At 38.2% G+C, this 26,300-nt stretch overlaps 1 protein-coding gene across 8 annotated transcripts in view; it reads left to right on the top strand.

Annotated features, from left to right (window-relative positions):
* The window catches only part of KAT6B (lysine acetyltransferase 6B), a 183,621-nt gene that overhangs the window by 20,753 nt on the left and 136,568 nt on the right, over positions 1-26,300 (top strand). For 5 of the 8 annotated variants that reach the window (XM_059662295.1, XM_059662296.1, XM_059662294.1 and 2 more), the window contains one exon: positions 20,023-20,115. The exons of the other annotated variants lie outside the window; for them this stretch is intronic. In XM_059662295.1, the coding sequence (XP_059518278.1) occupies positions 20,023-20,115 (93 nt within the window). The remainder of the gene's footprint in view (positions 1-20,022; positions 20,116-26,300) is intronic. 8 annotated transcript variants of the gene reach the window in all.

The raw sequence follows: 26,300 nt of genomic DNA, 5'->3' as shown, positions 1-26,300 counted from the left end.
AAAGTGTCTAGGATTGAGAGCAATTTATTGCTTAGCATGCAATTGTTACTGCTTTTTTTGTGATGCTGATCTTTAAATTGTCCAGTTGGCACCGTCATATAATAAGGAAAGCTGAGAAAATGTGTCCTAGAATTTTTGCTTGATGAGATTTGGAGATCAGTTGTATTCAGTAATTATAATCTAGTTCTTAAAAAACACACAGACAAATAAGTGAAAATCAGGTCAAGTCATTTTGGCCACAATGTATTATATTGTTTGTGTTGTGTATTACAATAGCATAATAAAAACTGCATCACAATTGCCCTTTGAGATTGCTAGTGGTAAATAGTTTAAAACCATGTAAACTTGCTAAGTAAGTGTAATAGAAATTCTTAACCTGGGTCCATGAATGAGTATGGGGAAGGTATACCACTAATCCCCTGAAACGGAACAGTTATGTTTATCCACATGTTTTTCTAGGGTCAGGGTCTAGAGTTGTTGTTTTTTGTGTTTTTTTAAAATATATTTTTATATATTATGTATTATTTTTTAAAAAGATTTTTCTTATTGATTACAGAGAGGAAGGGAGAGGGAGAGAGAGAGATAGAAACATCAGTGATGAGAATCATAGATTGGCTGCCTCCTGCAAGCCCCCCACTGGGGATCGAGCCCACAACCTGGGCATGTGCCCTTGACCGGAATCGAACCTGGGACCCTTCAGTTTGCAGGCCGATGCTCTATCCACTGAGCCAAACCGGCCAGGGCAGGGGTCTATAGTTTTTATCAGATTCTCAGAGGGATCCAAAATATCAAATAGCTAATGTGGACAGTTTTTGTACTGTAGAAAATATTTTGAGTTTCTTACCTAAAAGAAACTAATGCTAATATTTTTCTTGCTTCAGCTGCTGAACTTGGATCTCTATTAGTTGTACTGTAGTTTCTTGTATATGGGGCTTTTAAAAAATATATTTGAAAGACAGATTATCACTGTTCTTGTGCTAGAAGTCTGTAGAGTTTGCATTGTGGGAGGACATTTCTGATATAAATAGCAACTGTTTGTACAGAGAGAAAGTAATCTCAATTACAGTTTAGTCAACTGATGTCTTTCAAAGAAGCTGTTATTCTAGTTACTTTTGCTGAGCAGTTTCATTTAACTGTAAAAAAATAAAATTAAAAAATAGTAAAAATAGTAACTAAAAATTCTTAAGGGTTAAATGCTGGTACTATTCCAGGTGCTGTGCATTTATTATCTCCTATCACAATAACTGTGAGGGCTATAGGTTTTAATCCTTACTGGACAGATGAAAAACTGAGGCTCAAAGCCTACGTAATTTGTCCAAGGTCACTCATAGAGCGGATGAGAGGTGAAGCCAAGATTCTAACAGCCAGTCTGACTCCAGACCTCTTTACTGCTGGGCTGTCTGTTGGTCCACAGCAGTGACCTTTCATTAACAGTAAAAGTATCTCTTCCAAGTTCTGCAGCTACTAGAAGCCATTTTCCCCCAACAAATAGATTTCTGGCATTTTAAATTTGGTAGTTGCAATGAACCTATTACAGTTTTTAAAGCACATGCTATTTATAATATTAGCAATATGGGAAAGCAGTAGGGAAAACAGTAAATCTGTGTCTAATTAGATTTAACATCATCATTCCTATGCATGTCTGCTAGGGAGAGTACAATGCAAGTTAAAATAGAAGGGCTCCTTTCCTTTCTGAAATGTAATTGCACATCTTCTGATAGTCTAGAATTCAAATTGGATATTACCTCACTGGCTTCTTAGCATGACTTCTTTGTGTTTATTTAAGAAAGCTCTCTTTGGTGAGGTGGTATGGAAATGAATTAAACCACTGAAGATAACACTTTATCTTTGACTTGGTGAGGGAACTCCTAAAGTATAGTATTAGTGTTTCTCATTAAAAGTGGTAAAGCTCAATTAGGTCAGATTATGAGGACTTTGGAAAGTCAAATATTCTCAGAGAGACTTCGGTTATCACCACAGACTTTGTAGCATTAAGATTCCTTTTAACATTTGGGCTTTAGCATTTTTATAAAATCAGCTTAGTTCAATTTTAAACAGAGTCCTTGGTATTTCACTTTATTGGGAATAACTTCCTAAACTTATTAAGGACCAAATCTTGGTATATTTCTAGTATTGTACATAATATCTGGGACCCCTCATTCTGGGCTACATGGTTGGAAAGGGAGCTCTTCTAATATCAGGTAGGGTTTTGATTTTTTTTTTTAAGCAATGAAATGACTATTAGAATCTTACAAAAATAGTCAAATATAACTACAAAACAGTAATGCTGTCAATGAGAAAATGAGTTTTAAAAGGAGCACACATGATCAGAAGTATGGTCTTGGCTTGTTCAGTTTATTCTAGTATTCCCCCCCCCCCCCCCCTTAGGGAGGTATTTTGTTAGGGGTTTTTGGCAGTGATACTAGTATGAAATATTTACATAAATAGAAGATTAATGTACATCATACATCAGTTTCTTGTGTTGTATAAATGTCATAAGTTAAAGAACTTTATTTTTAGATTTTCTTTTCTTCACTTTTCTCCATTCTGTTCTCTAATCTCCCGGCCCATTATCTTTGCCTAGAGGACCCTCCTCATCTCTCTGGGACTTTTCCAATCGCCTGTCCTTTGTGAAGCAACATTCACTTGTCCACATTGTTCTAGATGGGGCAGGCTTCCAGAAGTCTCTCAGCCCTAGGGGAATCGTTCATAGTCTCAGACAAGTCTGCCTCTTTTTTGGCAGAAGTATGTGTATTTTTTATCTGCTAATTATGTAGAGTCCAAATGTCCTCCTCTCTGTTGTCCTTCCTAGTTTTCCTTTGAATTTGTCTCCTTTGTATTGCAGATGTCACATTTCTCAAAAAATGCTTAGCTAAGTGTATTCAACTGAAAGTTGGATAAAGCTCTAAATATTACAAAATATGCTCTTCCATATAACCTGAATTTTGGAATTGGTATGGATGAAAGTCAGCTATAGAATGAGTAAAGTCAGACAGAAACCTTTTATAATGTGAAAGAATAGATGAATCAAAACTTGCTGTTCCAGGGTCAGGGCAGGAAAAAGACTGTAGTTCATATTGTTAATTAATCTTCTGAAGTTCTTCGAAATTAGAGATCTGAGGACAACTTTTGTGAGCAGTTAGTACTAGTTGTTGAGGTATTGTTGAGAGAGCACTTGGATTGTCTCAAACTAGTTAGTTGGGATAAATGAAAGATAAAATGAAGAGTGAATGGGTCTTTCTATTGCACTCCGGGGCATGACAGCTTGTTCCACTTTAGAGCTTTTATCAAGATGGGACTTGTCCAGAGTTCTAATGAAATAGGCTTCAGGTTAAGGGGGAAACAATATCAGAGAATTTTTTACTCTTAAAATGAGTGTTAAATATTCTTTTTTATTCTTTAGATCTTAGCTGTATTTGATACTTCCAGCTGCCTTTTCTAAGCATGTGAGCCTGACATGAATGACATAGATCAGTATTTTCTGATTTCCTAATGGTATTTTCTTCCAAGTGTTAAGGATGTGAAGGATATGGTTTCCTGACTAACTTTGGATATTTTCAGGAATTTACTCTTGTATTCTGTATGCCTGATTACTGCAGCTGTATTTGTTATACTTTCAGTGCTAAGAACATCTCTACTATATAGCTTTGACGTTATGTAACAGTTAAGTGCTATTTGCTAGTTTATTCTGATTGGATTTTGGGTGGCAAAGATGTTTATTCTTTAAAAATTTATTTCATAAATAGTATATTTAATGTTTCTTAGAATGAAAGTGCGTTCTTTTTATGTATTTTAACTTTGCACGTAATAATGTATGAGGGATACGTGAGAAAATGTGATTGTTTTATCATTGCAATAGCAAACTTAAGTTGTAGTAACATTTATGACTTTTTGTTTTGTTTATACACTTAATTTTCTTGGCCTCTACATTAGACTACAGTAGATTTGATGGAAACTGTTCTTCTCTGGTTACACCAGTATTTAAAATGTGAATCTGCGTCTTCTCAGGTACTTTGATCTCTGCAATCTATTAATGTTTCTATGTACGTAAACATCAATTAGCTCACTAAATTAAAGTTAGCAAATGAGTCAGCTATATAATTTGTGACATTTTGAGTTAGAAGGGCCATGAAGAATATGTTTTTATTTGTATGTGGGTGCTCTTATCTCATTGTCTTCACGTGATGGGGACTTTATACATTAAGACAAGGAGGTATGGCAGTGCACATTGTGAAATGCTAATCACTGTTATTATGCTGCTGCTTGGGACTGGACTACTTTCCCAAAGAAGTCTCCAGGAGTTGCAAAATGTATACTGTTGTTTTTCCTTTTAAGTGAACCTTTTAATTAGCAGGATGTTAATGTCGACTGTAATGTCGACTGTAACTTTTTGGATTTGTTTTATGAAAGGTAATATTTTGAAAAATCTGCAAAATGAACTATATAGACAAAGTTCTGGAGTGAGTGAAATTCGATTTAAACTGTGAGGCTGGGCTCTACAAAGCTATAAAATAAATACTAATCAATGGTCTAAGTAAAATCCAGGAAGGATTTGTGTTAATTTGACAAATGGGTTTAGAATTCTTTAGCCATTATTTTTTAGAAACCAGCTTTGTTCATACATCCTTTCTCTAATTTGCTTCACTTTTGATCTTTGATAAAACCAGCTGCAATTTTGTTTCATTAACAAACTTAACTGGTTAACAGATGTTTGTTTTGGCTTGATTGTGTCCTTTCTATTAGAAACAGCATAAGCATACATAGAAACCATGCTGGGCCTTTTCCTGTCTGCAGTTACACTGGTGTTTCAGAAGGGCAACTTAATTTTATTTACAGGTTCAATTTTTGTTCCTCTGTACTATTATTGTAGGTATATTGTCGGTATATATATGCAAACATTTTAGCTCTTGTTTCCCCTGTCAGGGAGGTCTTTTGTTCTTAATCCTCCATCTGTTAGTTTAGTATACCCCTCCCCCTCTTTTTCTAGCATTGCAGAATCTTAGCATGCAGCGAAAAGGTATTGCAGAAGAGGTAATTGAGATATCAATGACTCTTCCACAGTTCTATGGGACCAGCCTGGTGAATTTAGATAATTTCTTCCATCTTCTTTGATGTCGGTACACTACCATATGGAAAGCAGTGAGGCCTACAGGAAGAAGGTGAGCCTTGGTCTGGGCTGCCTGTGATACTCAGAGTGATGTGGGCTGGGAGCCAGAGGCAGCACTTGAATGTTTCTGTAATAGTTCCTGATGCGGCTGGTCCTGTTTTTCGTCCACGGTTTACTGCCATGCTTTGTGACGTGACCCTCTCAGATCATGAATGGGAATGATGAAGTTCAAAAAACAGAGGAAACATTATATGGGGTAAGAGAAAAACAATAGTAAGAGAAGCAAAGAATGCCCAAGTTAAAATCAGTATTAAGGGCATTAAATGATGATTCCTGTTTGATATTTGATCCACTTGTTCCCCAAATTGGTATTTTAATACCATGGAGGAGCTTCTACCTTATATCAAAACCCAACCCTAACTGTTGAGCTTTGAGATGTGAGTAAAGCAGCCCAAAACAGTATCTGCTAGTAGAAGAGTGTGGGCTATTTGAGGAACATAAGCTATTTCATCTAATTAGGCTGCTGGCAGGATGTGAGGAGACTGGGAAAGGCAGGCGATGGAAGGAGCCAGGAAGATGTTCCCCCCCTAACTTTGTAATTTAAAAGATTGTAATATGTCCAAAAGTTGAAAGGGTAGTACAATTAGTGCTGTATTTCTTTCTCCTAGATTCACCAATTGTTAACATTTTGCCACATTTCTTTTCTTCCCTGGATATATGTGTATATGTTTTTATATGTGTATATATTTACACATAAGCATGCACACACTCAATTTGTGGCTGAACTGTTGTGTTATAGTTCTGTGGTCTGAAGTCCAACATGGGGCTCATTGGGTTTAAATCTAGGAGAGAATCTGTTTCCTCACCTTTTCCAGCTTCTACAGGCTGCCTGCATTCTTTGGTTCATGGCCTCTTTCCTCCACCTTCAAAGACAGCAACATTGCATCTGTCTAGTTTTTCATAGTCACATTTTTCTCTGACCATGGCCTGGACAGCTTTTAAATGATTCATGTGATTAGATGGGGCCAACTTACATCATCCAGGATAATCTCCCATCTCAAAGTTCTTAACTTAATCACAGCTGTAAGGCGGCAGATTTACAGGTTCTGGACATTTGTGTGTGTGTAGGGGGAAGGGGAGTGATATTTTGTCTGCCACACAATGGTTTCAGTATCCTCACCTAAATTATTATTATTATTTTTGCATTGGAGGTTGCAAATCTTTGACGCTTTGGTGTACACTAAGTCTGCTTAGAAAGGAATGAATCACAGTTTATGGGAGTAATGCTAATTGAAGGCTGGGAGTCAAGAGAACTGAGTTTTAGCTCTGATGGTGCACCCTGAATCATTTCCATAGGGGCAGACGCAGGACTGCCTTCTGCTTCCATTTCGTGTTTATTTACTCACCAGTCGAATAACTGAAAAAGGGATTTGGCAGTAATTGCTTGAGAGTCTTTAACAATTGGAGATTGGATATCCAAAATGTTTTCTGAGAAGTGCACTTAAAGAGTAGAGGAGGGTCTTTCATTTAAAATGCCCATAGATGCATGAAAAGATATAAGTCAAAATATATATATATATTCACCAAGATAGGCTCTTTGGTGACATTTTAAAGATTAAGGAACATTTGGAGAATTTTGTTTTCTTAACCTCACCTCACCTGAGGATTTTTCCATTAATTTTTTTAGAGAAGAGTTAGAGAGCCACATCAATTGGTTGCCTCCCTCACGTGCCCTGTCTAGTGGCAGGGATCGAGCCTGCAATTGAGGTACAGGCCCTTGATTGGAATCACACTTACGAGAAGTGCCTTTAGTCCGAGGGCTGATACTCTATCCACTGAGCAAAACTGGCTAGGGCAACATTTAGAGAATTTTATGTCTATTATTTAAATGTGAATCTTCATTAGAGAACTCTAGATAGGCTGAAAAGTAAAAACTTACTTAAAAAAGAACAATATCATGCTTGCAATGCATATGTCAATTATCCTATATAATAAAAGCTTAATATGCTAAGTGTCTGACTGTTAGATCGACTGTTCGACCAGTCACTATGACACGCACTGACCACCCAGGGGCAGACACTCCGACTGGTAGGTTAGCTTGCTGCTGGGGTTCGGCCGATCAGGACTGGGTGAGACGGGCCGAACACGCCCTGGAACCCTCCTGCGGTCCGGTCCCTCTCCGGCTGGCCCACCTCCCACTGTCCCTCCCCGGCTTCTAAAAATTTCTTCTAATTAAGTTCCTTTCAATATGCACTAATCTGTGCACCGGGCCTCTAGTATCTTAATAAAGCTGGGCAAAAACATGCAGGTGGATGTATATTCTTTCAGGTCTTCGTAAACACTCAGAAAACAGTAATCAAGATTCACAAAGGCAGTTAACCTTAGGAATCCTCCATTTCCTTTCATTTTACAGTATTTTAGTAGAATCTTTTGCAGTAGCTGCAGTTAGTTGGAATGCTTTGGAAATACTGACTGTTACAATTGTTAAAGAATAACTGTTTAGTTATCAGCCTATAAACGTGCTTTCTAGGGCTGATAAAAAAGATGATCTTCTCATCTGATGAGTTCTGATCCTCTGTAAACCTTCCACCTTATCTCATTTTCCACCAGCTACTGAAATATAACAAGATGCCAACAATTACATCCTCACAAAGCATTTATACCAACTTATAAAATCACCTCTTTATTGGAAAATTGTGTAACATCTTGATTTCAATTTAACGTGACATGTTGGTTAGCAATAAATCTTGTTTGGGTATGAACACAAGCCTGCAGGCAATTTGCAGAACATTGATCAGGTGCAAATTGTATGTATTTTTCTAGCTTCTAAAGATTTCAGAGCAAAATGCAATGAATTGTTATCATTGAGACCATTACTTTTTAGGTCGTTTTAAAATCTGACATCATAGAATATCACCATGTATCTTATGAGAAGTGCTTTGACTCTCCTGAAATCCATGATTTGTGTTTTGACCATTGAAGTGCCTCATTTCCTCTTTTGTCATATCAGGTGATATGATATACAACAACAGCAAAAGAACATGGTTAAAATATGTACTTGTGCCTTGTAAATATGCATAATAAACAGCTCTACATAAAACATGCAAGCAGAGAGATTAGTATCCTCTTAACTTAGTGCTTCCTATATATCAGGTAATGGTCTAAGTATTTAATATGTACTAAATAATGTTACATGAACCCTGAAAGATAGTACTGTTATCAGTGGGATTTTACAGGTGGAGAGACAGGCCAGGTAAGGTACCTGGGCCAGGAGTACACAGCCCAGGAGCTGTGTTTCACTCCTGGCACACTGGTTGGAGTTCAGCCACTTCACCCCCACCTAGGTGTCTCATTTACTTGGATGAAACCAGCACGTATCTATTGAGTTCTTGTAACATATAAAGCACTGTACTGAGCACTCTAGAAGTTACAGAATATACACCATATTCAAGTGGTCATTAAAATTACCAGCTGAAAAATGCCAAGACACAGGGCTATGTGATTCCTCCTCCAGTGAGCAGTGCAGTGATCTTTTTCAGAGTGATTGCAGTGTTCTTTTCTTTAGCAATGAATAAGAACAGCCAGTATTTACATATTGCTTACGGCGAGTCAGGCACTACTTAAAGTGCTCTGAATATGATAACGTGCCTGTGAGGAAGTACTTCTTTTCACTGTTAGTTTGCAAAGGAGGGATCTGAGGCACATGAGGTAAAAGGACTTGTCCAAAGTGACATAGTTATTGTGTGGTAGAGCCAGAATTCAAACCTAGGTATCTTGGTTCCATAGTCTGTACACTTAACCATTATATTATGCGGCCTCTTACTTTCCTCATGAAGAAAAACTTTTGTTACACACAGGTTCTTATAAACCCGGACCTCTAAGTGACTAAAAAGTGTTTATAATAGGAGTAACTGAAAAAAACTTGTTAAAATTCATTTCAGGTGGCTTTTCCTAATCTATGTTCTGAGGTAGAAGGAAGTACAGTATTCTTTAAGATGTTAATGGTGCCCATAATGTTCTGAGATTTAAAGTCCCTGAGAAGTTCTGAAATTTATTGCTTAGCCCTCAGTTTCCCAAGATGATTCGATGATGGGCCTTCCTCTCCTCTCCTTTTCTCACAATAGCCATTCACTTGTCTGGAAATTTTTGCATTTGGTAACATAGTTTGAATAGTGCTGATGTAAGGTTATATACTGCTAATCCCTTTCCTCCACATACACATCCTGAAGAAAACCAGTGAAGAACTGAACTTGGAGTTTGTGTTTCAGAATAGAAAACCAAAAGTCAATCAAAATCATTCCTTGTCTCTGCCCTAACTGGTTTGGCTCAGTGGATAGAGCGGCGGCCTGCGGACTCAAGGGTCCCAGGTTCGATTCCGGTCAAGGGCATGTACCTTGGCTGTGGGCACATCCCCAGTGGGGAGTGTGCAGGAGGCTGCTGATTGATGTTTCTCGCTCTTCGATGTTTCTAACTCTCTATCCCTCTCCCTTCCTCTCTGAAAAAATCAATAAAATATATTTAAAAAAATTCATTCCTTGTCTCTAATGAATTATTTTATTTTTTTAAAGTATATTTTTATTGATTTCAGAGAGGAAGGGAGAGGGAGAGAGAAATAGAAACGTCAATGATGAGAGTATCATTGTTCGGCTGCCTCCTGCACGCCCCTCACTGGGGATTGGGCCTGCAACCCCGGCATATGCCTTGACCAGGAATCGAACGGTGATCTCCTGGTTCATAGGTTGATGCTCAACCACTGAGCCATGCTGGCCAGGCATGAATTAATTTAGTAAAACTGTTGTGTAATAATTTTTTAACTGTTGAATAACATTTTAGAGTTGCAGGCAATTGTTAAGATCACTACATTCAGGGATTTTTAATTGAGGTCCAAGGACTCCTCTCAGGGGTTAGTGAACCCCTTAAATTGTATGCAAAATTCTGGGCTCATATATGAGTATTTTTCTGGAGCCTCTCGCCTTTCCCCTCCTTCAACAGGTCATTTGACTACTCAGGCCAGGGGTTCCCAGACTTTGCTGCACATTTGAATCACCTGAAGAGCTTTTGAAAATTCCGATTCCCAGATCACCCTCACACCTATTAAAGCAGAATGTTGGGGGTGGGAGCCAAGTATTAGAAGTTTTGAAGATCTCTGGTAATGCCACTGTGCAGCAAAAGTTTGGGAATCACTGCCTGGGGCTAACTTTCTTCTTTTATAGGTGAGTAAACAGGGTCTGCTTATGTGGTCCAGGAAACAGTCTAGATGTGTTAATTGGGCAGGGCCTAGTTCTTACTAAAAGAGATCTTAGAGGTCATTGTGAAGGAGTCTTATGAGGAAATAGGTCTGGAGCCAGAATTCTTAGGTTGAAATCCTGACTTTTCCACTGGGCAAGTATAGCCTATGCCTCGGTTTGCTCAGCTGACAGACACATGGAGATAACAATAGCACAGACCACATAGGGATGGTTTGCTACAACCACATGGCCCTGGGATAGAGAGTAGTGAGCCTTTCCTGGGCCCTGATAGGAAGGGCAGCTGAGCAGAGTCCAGGGCGCCGGGAGGGGCAGTAGCCCCTGGCACCCCTCCTTGGCCACCCTGCTCTTGAGGGAAAAGTGTCAGTTGATGTCCTTATCACCTTCTAATGAAGACCTCCTCTCCAATTGGAGACTTGCTCTAGTCAGAGTCCATGAATGGCTAAAATCTACATTTCTGTGCTTTTTCCCCCCTCCATTATTTAAATGGTCAGTAAAAGAATCTGTTTTCAGAGTAATACATGCTCATTGTACAGACTTTCACAAATACAGAAAGGTTCAGGAATGACACACTATGCAAATTTCACTCTAAAGATAAATACTGTTAGAAGTTTGTATTTTCTTCCAGGCTTTCCCCCTACATGTATATACCTATATTAGTTATATTTAAATAAGAGGAATATCTTAGCTATATAATTTTGCTTTCTACATTTGTATTTTGCTTTCTACATTTAAAACCTGTTGTAAGCCTTTTTTCATATTCTTGATTATTCTTTGAAGTGTGACATTAAATGGCTGGTAGTTATTTCTCATATTTTTGTTTAACATTTAGGATGTTTCTACTTTTTTTTTATTAAGCTATTACAAATAATACTGCTACTAAAAATTTGTGTATGCATGGGTAATTATTTCTTCTAGGGTAGATTATTAGAGGAGTTATACTGGGGCATAAACATGAGTTCTTTTTCTAGGAACATATTGTCAAAAAGTGGTCCAAAAGGAAGTACCAATTTATACTCTTGGGCAGAGTATGAGAGCCTTGGTCATCTACTTGCTTCCTAGCCCTTACTCCCCCCCCCCCTCCTTTTTTTTTTTACATTAAAAATCATTCAGCTTTATTAATAAAAATAAAGTTCACACATAGACTAAAGAAAGCATTGAAAACTAACTGTATGGTTCATGGACAAAATACAGATTATAAGCAGGTAAGAAGCATTCTGATTCTTTTGAGATAATGATATTAGAGCTCTGTTTTATGGGATTTAAGACTGAGGCTAATGTAGAGTTTTGTATTATTTATTTATTTATTTATTTATTTATTTATTTATTTATTTATTGTTAAGCCTCACCTGAGGATATTTTTTCCATTGATTTTTAGAGAGAGCGGAAGGGAGGAAGGCACGAGGCAAGTGACCTAAATGGTACAGCATTCCTATTCCCAAGGATTTATGGAATGTCTAGATCACTTGAAATCATTTGCCCCTAAATTCTGTGGGTCTCTGGACAGTCTTACCCAGCTCTATAGGTCAGCCTGTGTTGCACTAAGTTCTTATCATTTTGTGAACCTGAGGGTTCAGAAAAGGGTTCATTTGAGCTGATTAGCTATTGCTTTAATGACATAAAAGTGCATTTGTGAGCGAGCCTTGCTGTATTAAATCTGACACAGTTGGAAGAGAGCGGGTTACCTTTTGGGCATGCCTTAAGCTGCTGCCCATCAGACTTTGGCTTCTACTCTGTTATCTGACCTCTCCAGCCACCTCGCTGTCATCAGTATTGCCCAAAGGTTTACACTGGGCTATGAATGTCCTAAATTTACTTCTGTTACTGATTTCTAATTTCCCTCCATTGTGGTCAGAGAACAAAGTTTGTATGATTTCATTCTTTTTCCATTTATTGAGGCTTGCTTTGTGGCCTAACATACGGTCTATCCTGAAAAGTGTTTCATGTTTATTCTGTTGTTGGCTGGAGATATCTATAGATGTTTGTTAGGTCAGTTGGTTTGCAATGCCATTCAAAATTTCTATTTTCTTTCTTTTTTTAAAAAAAATATTTTTTTATTGATTTCAGAGAGGAAGGGAGAAGGAGAGAGAGATAGAAACATCAATGAAGAGAGAGAATCATTGAGAAACATCAATGATGAGAATCATTGATCGGCTGCCTCCTGCACGCCCCACACTGGGGATTGAGCCCGCAACCTAGGCATGTGCCCTGATTGGGAATCAACCATGACCTCCTCGTTCATAGGTCGACACTCAACCACTGAGTCATGATGTCTGGGCTATGAAACTCCCTAACTGCTTTCAAATGTGGCTGAACCATTTTATATTCCTATCAGCAATGTACTAGGGTTCTAACTTCTCCATGTTCTCACCAACATTTGTTTCCTTCCCTTACCTTTTTTAGTAGACTAATGCTCCCTTGTTTTCTTTTTCAGAATCTTTTTGGCTAATTGTGCTTGCTTGTTTTTTCACATAGATGTTAGAGTCAGATGATTAGTAATCAAATGATCTTATGATTTGATTGGAGTTTTCAGTGTATAGAATGGTATTCTTAAAATAGTGAGTCATATATTGGAGAACAGGTATATCTTTCCACTTTTTAGTCTATTCTTTTACTTACATTTCTTTATTGTGGAACATTTTAAACATATGTAAAAATCAAGAGCAATGCTTACCTTTACCAGCTATGACAATAATTACCTCGTGACCAGTCAGTCTCCTTTCAGTTATATCCCTACCCACTCCCCCAGCCCCTGCCACTACTGAATTATTTTGAAGCAAATCCCAGACATTATCTCATTTTATCTATAAATATTTCTGTAATATAACTATTATCATCCATTAAAGTCTTTTGTATGTGAGTACAGGTGTGTATAGAGTGTGGGTAATGTGTACTGAAGGATTTTAACTCTCTGTTAAGTTAATTCCTAGGTATGTTTTTTTTGGATTGCTCTTGTAAATGGAATCTTCCATTACACTTTTAATTGGCTCTTTTTTTTAATACAGGAAAGTTACTGATTTTTATATATTAATTTTGTACCTAGCCACCTTAATGAATTCTCGTTTTTTTTTAATATATAATACATTTTAGTTTATTATCTTGGGTTTTCCAGGTATATAATGCTATGATCTGCAGATAATGATCATTTAAATTTTACTTTTTCCTTCCTTATTTATATACCTTAAATCTTTCTCTTGTCTGAGTTTTATCAGTTCTAGTACCTCCTTAATGATGTTAAAGGATACTGGATATATTTTGGGGGAGTTCCTTAATATCTCCCCATTAAACATGATGCTGGCTTGTGTATTTATCATGTAAAGAAGTTTCATCAGGTTTGGAATTTTAATTTTATCAAATGTCTTTTCATCATTTATGGAAATATTATTTTTCTCCTTTGCCCTTTAATATGATTGATTATAGTAACTGATTTCTTTTTTTTTTTAATATATTTTATTGATTTTTTTACAGAGAGGAAGGGAGAGGGATAGAGAGTTAGAAACATCAACCAGCTGCCTCCTGTACACTCCCCACTGGGGATGTGCCCGCAACCAAGGTACATGCCCTTGACCGGAATCGAACCTGGGACCTTTCAGTCCGCAGGCCGACGCTCTATCCACTGAGCTAAACCGGTTTCGGCAACTGATTTCTTAATATTTAACCATATTTACTTTCTGAATTTGAATCCCACATGTTCATGGTGTATTATTTATTTAATGAATGACATTCCTTTGAATAACAAATTTCCCTAGCATATTTAAAAAACTGTAGTCTTAATAAATTCACCTACAACATTTTAGAAGCATGTCTATTCAGTAAAGAAGTATTCTTATTAGTGAGTAATAAGAATTAGAAATAAGCTTATTTCTTGTTGCCCATCTTTTTGTTATGCTCATCACATTGGGAATCCGTGTGTGTGTGTGTGTGTGTGTGTGTGTGTGTGTGTGAGAGAGAGAGAGAGAGAGAGAGAGAGAGAGAGAGAGAGAAGGGAAAAGAGAAAGGAGAGAGAAGAGAGAGGGGAAGGAGGGAAATAGAATACAACTTTGTGCAAACAAGATAAGACACATTATTGGGTTTTAGGAGTATGATGTAGTACATTATAGTGCATAGTGTACCCAAATTTTTATTGTGACAAATTATAATAAAATGAATTTTTATTAAAACAATTTAAATTAAATATTTTTTACCATTAAATTAAAACCAGATATGTTGAATGAATGATAGTACCTGAAATATACTGGTAGCAGCATAGAATGATTGAAAGAATATTGGCACTTTAAATTTTAAATTTCCATTTTTTAAAATTCTTTATTAGTTAAGGTATTACAAATGTGTCCTTATCCCCCCACTAACCCTCCCTCCCCACTCATGTTCTCATCCCCCTGTTGTCCATGTCCATTGTAAATTTGCATTTTTGGTTTTTTTAAGAAGTTATAAGTCATACATACCTAATGTCAAAAATTTAAACATATAAAGTGAAAAGCATAAGTTGTTCCTCAATAGCCCTGCATGTTCGTCCCCTAAAACAGCTTTCCAAAGACAGTTACATTAGAGATTTGTATGTATTCTCCCAAGCCCCTTTAAAGCAATCCTATATAATATAATAAAATAATAAAAGGCTATATGCAAATAGACCAAACGACGGAATGACCCGTTGCTATGACATGCACTGACAACCTGGGGGCAGACGCTCAACGCAGGAGCTGCCCCCTGGTGGTCAGTGTGCTCCCACAGGGGGAGTGCCGCTCAGCCAGAAGCCCTGAGTTGGGCTCACGGCTAGCGATCGCAGCGGTGGTGGTGGTGGTGGGAGCCTCTCTCGCCTCCATGGCAGTCAGACTTCCCCCAAGGGCCTCCAGACTGCGATAGAGCACAGTCCAGGCTGAGGGAATTTCGTGCACCAGGCCTCTAGTTGTAAATAAATATCATACAAATATTTGTAAACTTTAAAAAAAAAACATTTAATCACCTTTATTTATTTGTTTTTGTTAATCCTCACCCAAGGATATTTTTCCATTGATTTTTAGAGAAAATGGAAGAGAGAGGGAAAGACAGAAACATCGATGGGAGAGAAACACATCGATTGGTTGCCTCCTGCAGGAGCCCTGACCAGGGCCCGGGCTGGAGAGGAGCCTGCAACCAAGGTATATGCCCTTTACCAGAATTGAACCCAGGACCCTTTGGCCCGCAGGCTGATGCTCTGTCCACTGAGCCAAACCGGCCAGGGCTGAACATATTTTAACGAAGAAGAGATTTATACTTTTGGTACTTTTTGTTCTTTTGAAATTAATTTTTTTAGACATAAAAGAAATATATGAGTACATTCTTGAAAAAGTTCTAATGGAAAGAAAACAAAGGCTCATTTAAAATACTTGAGCCTCAATCATCTCATCTGTAAAATAGGAATAATAAAATATTCTTCACAGGGCTATTAATTAGGATTTAATGAGAAAATGCATTTAAGCACTTTAACACAGAGCCTATTTAATAAAATAGATGGGCTAGTTAAACACTGACGCATGCTTTGGCATGTATCTATATGGCCTGACAGTGATCTTTGACTTACTCCATCCTCTTTCAAGGCACTATGAGTATTTCCTTCATACTTTGTGTGCTATAAATATGAGTTTAATAGCAGACACTTTTTCTTCTTTTCTTTGTTAATTATTTAGATTATTTCCCCTTACTTCCTTCAAACCTTTGGTTAGTTTGTTTTTTTTTTCAAACAAAAGTGTGCCTCCCTCACAATTTTTGTCAGTTTCATATAATCTCTGTATTATTTTCTTTCAGAATATTCTACTAAAAAGGCATAACAACCAAATGTCATGCATGAACCTTGGTTGGATTCTGTACCAGAAATTGGGGGATAATTAGGTACATTTGAATTTGGACCAGATCTTAGGGGAAATTAAAGCATTAATGTTAATGTTTTTCGTATGATGATGGCATTTTGGTTACCTATGAGTATGTCCTTGTGAGTTAGGAAATGCCTTTGGAAGTACTGAATGGTGAAGTGTCATGCTGCTGCAGCTTGCTTTCCGATGGTTCAACAAGCATGACCAAAGTGTGTATATGAATAGATACAGATTGATACAGGTGTAAAGATAGGAGGCAGAAGTGTGAACAATTGGTAGAGCTAGGTGAAGAGTTTATATGCATTCATTGTACTACTTCCGCTTTTCTGTAGGCTTAAAATTTTTTCAAAATGTAAATTAATTAGACTACTGTACATTTTGTAAATGTAATTAGACAACTCATTAAAAATTAAATTGCCTCACTTTCTTTAATAGATCTACCGAAAGGAAACTATATCAGTACCATAAGTGGGAAACAAGTATCCCTTGTCATAAATAGAAGGTATCTGTAGAGGTTATTTTTAAAAAGCTGTATTAAAATGTGGCTGGACACTGTTATCTGCCAAGTTTTGAGCCCGAGGCCTGCTCTCTCAAAGGAAGATTAACAAACATTAGAGGGGTGTTAAGGACATGTCAGTTCCAAACTGAGACTCTCCTTGACTTAATGGGAGGGTCTGAGAGGAAATTGAAAAGAGATCAGCTTTCTTACTCGCTTATTCAGATCACCTCAAATATCTCACGTCTCACGTCAAAGCTTCTTGAATCCCACACTTTGGGAAATAGCTGCATCTGTTGATTTAAGTGTAATGTGTTAGCAAGAAAATAAAATTCTATAGTGCATTTTTTAATAGTGCCCATTATGGTTTTTTTTTAACCTTCTATGTTGAATTATCATGATCATCATTATTATTATTTGGTAGTTTGATCAGTGCAGATGCATGTTTAGCGGAATGATATCCTGGCCTAAGGCAGATGCCAGATTTTCCGGTGTAAGTTGTTATTCCTTTCTTGCTCTGAAGTAGCTCTTATAGTTGGGTTTTTGCTGTTGTTTTTTCCCACCCTTTCTCTTTTCTTTTCTGCTACATTGTTCCGGCTGTTATTTGGAAGCCACTAGGTCACTTTGCCTCTTGAACAATGAAAGGATCCAGATCATGTCTGTCTCACGTTTTATTATCCCAGAACAAGACTCAATTGAATAAAACATATAACCCATCTGGCCTGGAAATCTCAGTGGCACTAAAAATAACCTACTAACAAGTTGTTGGATCAGGATATCTTGAAATTTTTTGAAAGTTCAGCTTCTTTTTAGCTGTTGCTAAGAGAGAAATTTCATTGACATGAGGGACATTTCATTGACATGAGGGACGCGAGGACATGTCTGTATGCTGCCAGTTTTATAGGCATTTGGCTCTGCCGCCTTGCAGATGGTTAGACTCTGGGTGGTGGGTAAATGTGTGCTGATTATCTTATTGAATTAAGGTAACCTTTTGTCGTTTGGTGAATTCTGCAGACCAGTTGGTCAGTGAGCAGCTGCTCCAAGTGGCTTCGTTTGGGTTTTGAAGTACACAAAGACTGTCTTAAAGGGTGGTCAGTCTAATCCAGGTATTCAACAAAGCAGTAGTGACAGCCTCCTTCCTCTTTTGATACTGTTTTCTGTTCTGATGGAACTGAGTTAACAAAAACGTTTTTACTTTTTGCTCACTCAACTAAATGATTTAAAGGAGTGATTTATTGACTATAGATGAATGCTTGATTTTTTTTTTTTACCTAATGTTTTAAGTTGAAGAAAATATCCTATCATAAAATTCACATTTTAAAGCAGAGTCTGTGTTTGAAGCTGTAAGATAGACTATTGAAGTTGTTTTCTTAGTTTATTTTTTTATAAATACTCTGGAAACTAAAAGCATGCGTTAGTGATATGACCTCTTGGCAAATTTCAGCTGTATAATTTTTGTTTGTAGGGCTATTTTGTTTTGAATCTGTCATATTTTTATATGGATTCTATCTCAGTTCCTGGAAACTGTTTCAGGAGACTTTATTTTTAATAAAGGGATTCTTAATTGTTTTCAGTAAATTGCCAAAATTGTGTGGCTCACTCCTCCTTTAGCAGAATTGTTCTTGGGCTGATCTTTTTGGTTTTACTCTTGGTACAGTGTAGGTGGCCTCAGAGAAAATGACTGTAGCCACCAGTTGATTTGCTTATTGTGAAGAAATCATTTAACAATGATTGATGAGGAGCCATCTGATTTCTCTAGTTTGGTCATCTGTTTGTCTCAGGAGACTTTTGATTCAAAGCCCATTTTTTTTATCCGGATTTATATGCTGGCAATGATCAAATGTTTACTTAAAGTTATTAAGCACATATTCTGTGCTGGCAACTGGATTTGGCCCTTCACATATGTTCTTTCATTTTATCCTCACAACAACTTTATGAGGCAAGTCTTATTAGCTGCGTCTCAGAGATGATAAAACAGCCTCCCACGTTGGGTAAGTAGCTTGTCCAATATCACACAGCTAATTAGTGCCTGGGCTGTATTGGAGCCCAGGGCTCTCGGTCTCTAAAGCTCATGCTCCGTTTTGCCGCGCTGTTATTTTAATGAAGATCAGCCTTGTTACTAAGCCACAGTTCTTTAGTCAAGCTTACGAGTAAACTGAAAGTTAAGGGGTTCAGATTCTATGTCTGTGCTTGTCTTAATTGGAGTAAAAATAACATAACAGGCAGTTGGCTTCCTTGTACACCTGATTTACTTTAGATCTTCCTGATAATCAATATACATCTCATGGAGTTATGTATGATACACACTCTCTTAATCAAACTCTAGCCCAAGACATCAGATTCTATGTCTATGCTTATCTTAATTATGGTAAAAAATACTATAACAACGTTAAAGAAAAAATTTGAAGTGTGACCAACACTGTTCATAATTTTACCACCTTAACAACTGTTTTGTTTTTGTTTTTCTCTTCCAGATCTGTCTGTGTGCATGTCCTTTATATTAACTATAGTCTATAAAGCATACAGATTAAAGCATAAAATATATAACTGAAAGCATATCTGTAGCTATACATTCTGCTTTTTAAAAAGCACACTATTTCCTTTTTTAAGAAAATATATTTTTATTGATTTCAGAGAAGGGAGAAGGAGGAAGAGAGAGAGAAAGAAACATCAATGATGAGAATCATTGATCAGCTGCCTCCTGCACGACTCAGGGGGCTTGAGCCCACAACCCAGGCATGTGCCCCAACTGGGAATCCAACCATGACTTCCTGGTTCATAGGTCCATGCTCAACCACTGAATCACACCTGCCAGGCAAAAGCACACTATCCTCCTATATAATAAAAGTGTAGTATGCAAATTGTCCCCTCGACTGGAGTTGTCCGGGAGTTCGACCAGGGGGCAGGGCCGGCTGGGAAGAGAGGGAGGCCCCGGCAGGCAGCCGGCAGCCGCTAGGGACTCTACCAGTGCATGAATTTCTTGGTGTCTTTGCACTGGGCCTCTAGTTATTTCATAAATATTTTCCATTTTAAATGTGATTCTTCAAAAAGGCTTTTCCTACTCTCCTTGAATCTTCCAATCTAAATGATGCCCCTTTAGTAATTCCACAAAATACCCTATACTTTTTCTTATTAGCACTTATTATAGCCTATAATTATATATTTTTTATCTGGTTATCTTTTAACTTTCTTTGTCCCTTCTAGCTGGAAATCCCCCACAAAGACAGAGAGATCTTATCCCTTTGCTCACATCTGTTGAATTAGTGCAAGTAGTTATGTTATTTATTAGCTAAAATTAAGTTTTCATTTGTTACTCCATTGCAGAAACACACACTCTGTCCAGAAACCACTGGACAGATTTTCACCAAACTTGGAGAATTTGTGGATGATCATATGTTTTCTGATCCTGTGTCAGAGGTAATGTACAGAGATTTTAAGCATGAGGCTGAAGTTGAATGTCCTAAGGACAGGTTCTTGAAATTCAGACCTTGGTTTGCATTTTGGAGTTGTGTAAGCTTGGGCTATTCCATATCTGGATCTAGGATGAGTGGCAGCAGGATCTACTTAATGATGACTGGTGAATCTCCCACTAGTTACCAGCTAACTTCAAATGGATCAGTGGTTCTCAACCTTCTGGCCCTTTAAATACAGTTCCTCATGTTGTGACCCAACCATAAAATTATTTTCGTTGCTACTTCATAACTGTAATGTTGCTACTGTTATGAATCGTAATGTAAATATCTGATATGCAAGATGGCCTTAGGTGACCCCTGTGAAAGTGTCGTTCAACTGCCAAGGGGGTCGCGACCCACAGGTTGAGAACTGCTGAAATAGATCCACTTGATCTTCTCATTTTGCTTGTTTAAACATAAATTATCTATTGAAATATCGTTTTGATTGCTCTTTCTCTTCTGTGAAATACTTTTGTGAGCTAATTAAACAAATTAAACTGCAAATGTTTGTAGTATAAGAGATGATATATCGATGTCTTAGGCTAGAATTTGGTTAAAAGGAGAGGCAGTGTGTTATATATAACCCTGTGATATATATATATAGTGATTATTAGGATTATATATTATTATTATACAAATCAGAAACTTTAGGTGTATAAGAAAGCCAACTGCCTGGTATTATAAAAATCTTACTAAGATAATCTGTAGACATCTGCAATGGAAAAAGGTAAAAAGAATCAAATAAAAGCCCAATTTGTTTTTAATCTATGACATTTTAAAAACTAATTTTGCACTTAGGGTTAGGTGATTTGCCTTTGAGTCCTTGGAGAGCAAATGGAAACTGGATTTAATCCCCCAGTCATTCCCCTTATTAATTCTGCAGCCTTTGGTCTGCGTGCACTCTGCTCCTGGAGCCTGCTTGCTTCTCCTGTAGGCTCACCTCTCTCCTCCAGCTCTCATGAGGGATTCTTCCACAGTCCTTCTTGGGGTCTTTGCGCTGCCCCATGTTATCTTGCTCTGTGTAGCAAAATTTTGCCAGTAGCCACCTGCTTTTGGAGCCTGTGGTGGATGTTGAAGCAGTAATTAGATGGGCCTCCTGTCCTGGAGATGTCAGTTCATGGCTGTGTGTAAGTTGAGGCCAGAACCAGCAGCATGAGAAAAGTACCACAGCGTTAATTTGCAGAGGATACACTCTTCAAGTAGCCATGTTATGTGGCCTTCACATCCTAGCGCAGTGGTCGACAAACTGCAGCTTGGCAAACCGCGGCTCTTTGGCCCCTTGAGTGTGGCTCTTCCACAAAATACCGGCTCCCCCACAGAATACCGACTTCTGCGCATGGGCCACGAAGTTTCAATCACACTGTACGTGTGCGCCCGCACGTGATATTTTGTGGAAGAGCCACACTCAAGGGGCCAAAGAGCCGCATGTGGCTCGTGAGCCGCAGTTTGCTGACCACGGTCCTAGCAGACTTTTCACCTCTTTGACAGTCTCTTGGCCTCTGTCAGTTGCTCCTCCTCTGAACCGCTACAGCATTATGATCCTTAGTTGGTGCGATCTGCAATTCTTCAGTTCTGTGGGTCTTGACAATCTAGGCTGCTTTTAAGTTTCTATGTCGTAAAGTTATTTATATCATCTACACTGCCCACTACAGGGACATACTTAATTCAGTTAAAAAAATTATAGAATCTCAGAGTTGAAAGAGACCTTATGGGTCACGAAGCTGAGCCCGTGCTTGAATCGCTTCTGTGGAACCCTCACAGTGGTTGTGCAGCCTCTCCCTCAGCCGCCGCAAGGTGGGAGCCTGTGTGCCCAGAAGCAGCTGTGTCTTTGGGTTCTGGTAGCAGTTACTTGCATATTTGAGCTGCTCTCTGCTCTGGGTCCAAATAGGGCTGACCAGGAGTGAGAAGGGAACTGTAGAGTACCTGGTCTGTGCCAGACATGATGCCTGGCATTTTGCTTAGGTTTCAGTTAACAAAAAATGATGGGCTGTTGCTCAGTTGGATGCCATCATTTATCTCCTCCTCACTTCTATTAGGATCCTGTGTTTCTTTCTGTTCTAAAGGGCCTGTCACCACTCTCTTTCTTACAGCAGTCTCCCCTCAGATGGGTTAAGGAGTAGGCATTATCCTTACAAAACAGATGAGGAAATTGAGGCCCAGGAGAGTTAGGGGCATACAGATGGGAGTCAGTTCTTTATTATACTGTGGACCTCCCCTTCTGAGCTGAGGTGCGTGTCTTTCAGGCACTCTAACCCACCTTGCTTGGCATGCTAACCATCTTGTTCTTATTTGTTTGCTGTAGCCTTCACTGTGCTTACTTCAGGGTGAGTGTTAATGTTGAATGCCCCGGTTGTGACTGTCCTGTGGCGGTGACGGGTCTTACTGACTTGTACCTGTCACTCTGCAGCCTTATACAGTGATGTCATTGACATGGCCACTTTTTGTCTTTACCAGTTTATTTATTTACAGATTATTTCACTTATTCATTCATAAACATTTATTGAGTGCCTGCTCTGAGCCAAGCACTATTCTAAGAGATACCCCTGCTTTCATGGAATTTATATTCCACTGGGAGAGATAATGATAAATGAATAAACCAACAAGGTAATTATAGACTGTGTTAAGTGACATGAAGGAAATCAGGAGTAAAGTAAGAGAGAGAAAAACCAAGGAGTGGACTATATACACTGTGCTCTGGAAAATTCCTGAGGAGAGATAAAAGGAGAAGGGGTCAGCTGTGGGAAGAGCTGAAGGACTCAGGGAGGAAGGGCTATAGCAGAGAGAGCCAGGGAAGAGCAGCAGAAAGCTTAAAGCTGGGGAACAGCACAGTCTGATTTGTGTTTTTTATTTTTTGTTTATTTTTTTTTAAACTTCCAAGTGGTATATTGCCCTGTGATTAACCTTTATTTAATTGGTCCTAATTTACTTTTCTCTCCCTCTTTTTTTAATCCTCACCCGAGGATATTTTCCCTTTGACTTCAGAGAGAGTGAAAGAGAGAGGGAAAGACTGAGAGAAACATATCAATTGGTTGCCTCCTGCACGAACCTTGACCCTGAACCTCCCAGGCTGGGGAGGAGCCTGCAACCCAATGAAGTACATGCCCTTGACCGGAATCAAACCCGGGACCCTTTGGTCTGCAGGCTGATGCTCTATCCACTGAGCCAAACCTGCTAGGGCGATTTGTGCTTTTTAAATCACAGACATGACAGTTAAAGGAAATGTCTGATCCTGTATTGGGAAAATAAAAAAGTTGCTATAAAGAACAGTATTAGGATAGATGGCAGAATTTGAATATGGACCGAGTATTACATAATCGTATTGTATTCGTGTTACATTCCTGAATTGATAACCCCTTGTGGTTATGAAAAGATTGCCCTTTTTCTTAAGAGGAGTGAAGGCTCAGGATTTTTGCAGCTTCTCAAATGGTGCAGAAAAAAGAGAGAAGAATAGAAATTGGCAAATTGTTGACGGCATATGGGTGTTAATTGTAAATTCTTGCAACTTTTCAATAGGTTTGAAATTTTTTCAGAATAAAACTTTCAAGGTCACTGAGGCTGCTGTGTGGGAGGGACTGGAGAGAGCCTTTGGGAGGAGGCTTTTGTCCCCGCTGTTGCTTCTGCTTGGGACACTCTTCCCTGAAGCAGAGCTGCATCTTCCGTTTCACTCAGGTCTGAACCCTAACGTCACTGTTTCAGAGAGACCTTCCCAGCCCAGCTCTTTAGAGCACCTATCACTTAATGAACTGAAGGAATCCTATGGTTTCACTTGGTAACATGTTTAAATGTAAGCTGTTTGAGGGTCATGTCTGTTCTACTCGCTGCTGTTGCCTCAAACAATGCCTGGCACGCAGGAGGCATTCAGTGTCTTGTCGACTGAAGTCAACTAAGAAAACCTTGACCAATAGCCCATCAATCATTAAAGAAATAAAGAACACAGGACAGCCCACAGTAGCCACCCAAGTGAGTTTATCTTTCGCTTTCTTATTCCCATGGGGACTGCAAGACCTCTGTTTATAATAATCCTGTGCACACATGTTTTTCCAACTTTTGATGGTAATTCAAAATAAATAATACATTTTATTTTATTGTTGTTATTATTTTTAATCCTCACCCGAGGATATTTTTCCATTGAATTTTAGAGTAGAAGAGACAATGAAAGACAGAGAAATGTCGATGTGAAAGAAGCACATCGATTGGTTGCCTCCTGCACGAGCCCCGACCAGGGCCAGGGCCAGGGCCAGGGCCAGGGCAGAGCCTGCAACCGAGGTATATGCCCTTGACTGGAATCAAACCTGGGACCCTTTGGTCTGCAGGCTGACACTCCTATCCACTGAGCCAAACCAGCTAGGGCTAAATAATACATTTACATCATGACCTGGAATATACATATGTACATATTTAACTAAAACAGAAGTTTCATGTAGAGTTGACTCTCTACTTTTGAGTCCTGAACCTACCAGTAGTAAGTGAAGTTACTTATCTTGAGAACTTACTTCTCTCTGTGCAATATATGTGCTTTAATTTTTCTATTTGATAAAATGAGAATATTAGTACTCATTTCACAGAGCTGTTTGATACATTAAATTAGTCAATACACATAGAGTGTTTTGAACAGTCCCTGGCACATAAGAACTCAATAACTGTTATGTTTGTGGTAGTGGTAGTTATTACAAGAAATCAATTCAGGCTTAGGTTATAGATTCCAAATTAGTATAGAAGTAACCAGTAGCAGTGGCTGTTCCTCTGTATGTGCTATGTGATGATCAGTTTTAACTAGTTGTCTGAACAGTATATTAAAACAATGAGGGGAACTTGTTACTAGCTTGCCATTATGGTGATCATCAAGTGACCCTAAAATCAAAGTAATGAGAAATTGCCTTCCTTTTTCTCAAACATTTAATTTGCTGTTTCTTCATCATATATCATCCTTCCTTTCACAGTCAGGGGGTGGTACTAACTTTTACTATAGTGCTACGTCTTCACACAAATTACCATCTGAAGGAGCTTCTTAAATTGGATAAGTGAAATCTCTTTTCCTTCCCAGTGGGAACTTGTTAAACCAACAAATTCAAAATTCTAATACCCATTCTTTTCTGGAATGCACCATTTTATTAATCTTGAATGAACATACAACCTCAAGCATCCTACAAGGCAAATAGACTCATTTTTAATCAGTGGCTCTATATACAGAATTTTATCATCATGAAACTTATAAACCAAGGAGGGAACAAATATTTGCACTTGCAACTTCATGTCAACATTGCCCACTATTTGAAGAGCTCTGTAAATGTATATCACATTTTTTTATGATGGCAGTAGAAAAATAGTCTTCAACTTCTTAGGATCACATCTGCTCTGTTATGTATGGAATGTGGAAGATAAGTGTTCTTTCTTTGTGACATGACTTTTTTTCATGAAAAGACTTGTTTTTGAAAAGCTAGCCTTCATTTTTTGTGTGTGCTTTTTGTGGTACCATTTCTAAGGCATCTCCAAGTTCTAACGCAAAGTTTTATTTTGAGGAGTTACTGCTTTGGTAGTTATCATACAGAATTATTTCTCAATTTATGTAGACCTTTCATTCCAAGGCAAAATCTAGCCAACCACAAGAGTGTCTGGGAGCAGAATAATGTAGAGTTAAAGTTTTGTGTGTCCATGTGGGCAATCTATAATGCTTTACAAAAGAAATTTTTTTTAAAAGATTTTTAATGATGCTTAAATATGTGATGCTTTAAAGATCCCAATTGAAATAAAAAGCTCATTAAACTCCATTGAAATAATTTAGAAAAGGAGGAGGATTTGGCCATGAGTGGGAGATACATACATTTTTTTCAAGGCTTTACTGCTGTTTTGGTGCTGCCAAAAGTGGCTCTCTCTAATTTCAGCCACCAGAAGTGGTTATACTGTGTCTGCATCAAAAATGCTTTCAGGCTACTTAGGTTATTAGAATATACTTAATATAATACTCATTTTTTCCAAAGCAACAATAATAATTAAGATGAAAGCACACATAAACTCTATGTCTGGAATGAATAATTTAGTTCTAAACATCATAAAAGCCAAGGAGAAAAGAGAAAGTTTGGTTTATAAGATTCTCATTGTTAGCCCTGGCCGGTTTGGCTCAGTGGATAGGGCGTCAGCCTGCGGACTCAA

The sequence above is a fragment of the Myotis daubentonii genome, chromosome 13 (genome assembly GCF_963259705.1).
Source record: "Myotis daubentonii chromosome 13, mMyoDau2.1, whole genome shotgun sequence".
In the NCBI taxonomy this organism is placed as follows: Eukaryota; Metazoa; Chordata; class Mammalia; order Chiroptera; family Vespertilionidae; genus Myotis; species Myotis daubentonii.
Note: the sequence above shows the minus strand (reverse complement) of the source record. Positions and strands in the feature narration are given on the sequence as shown.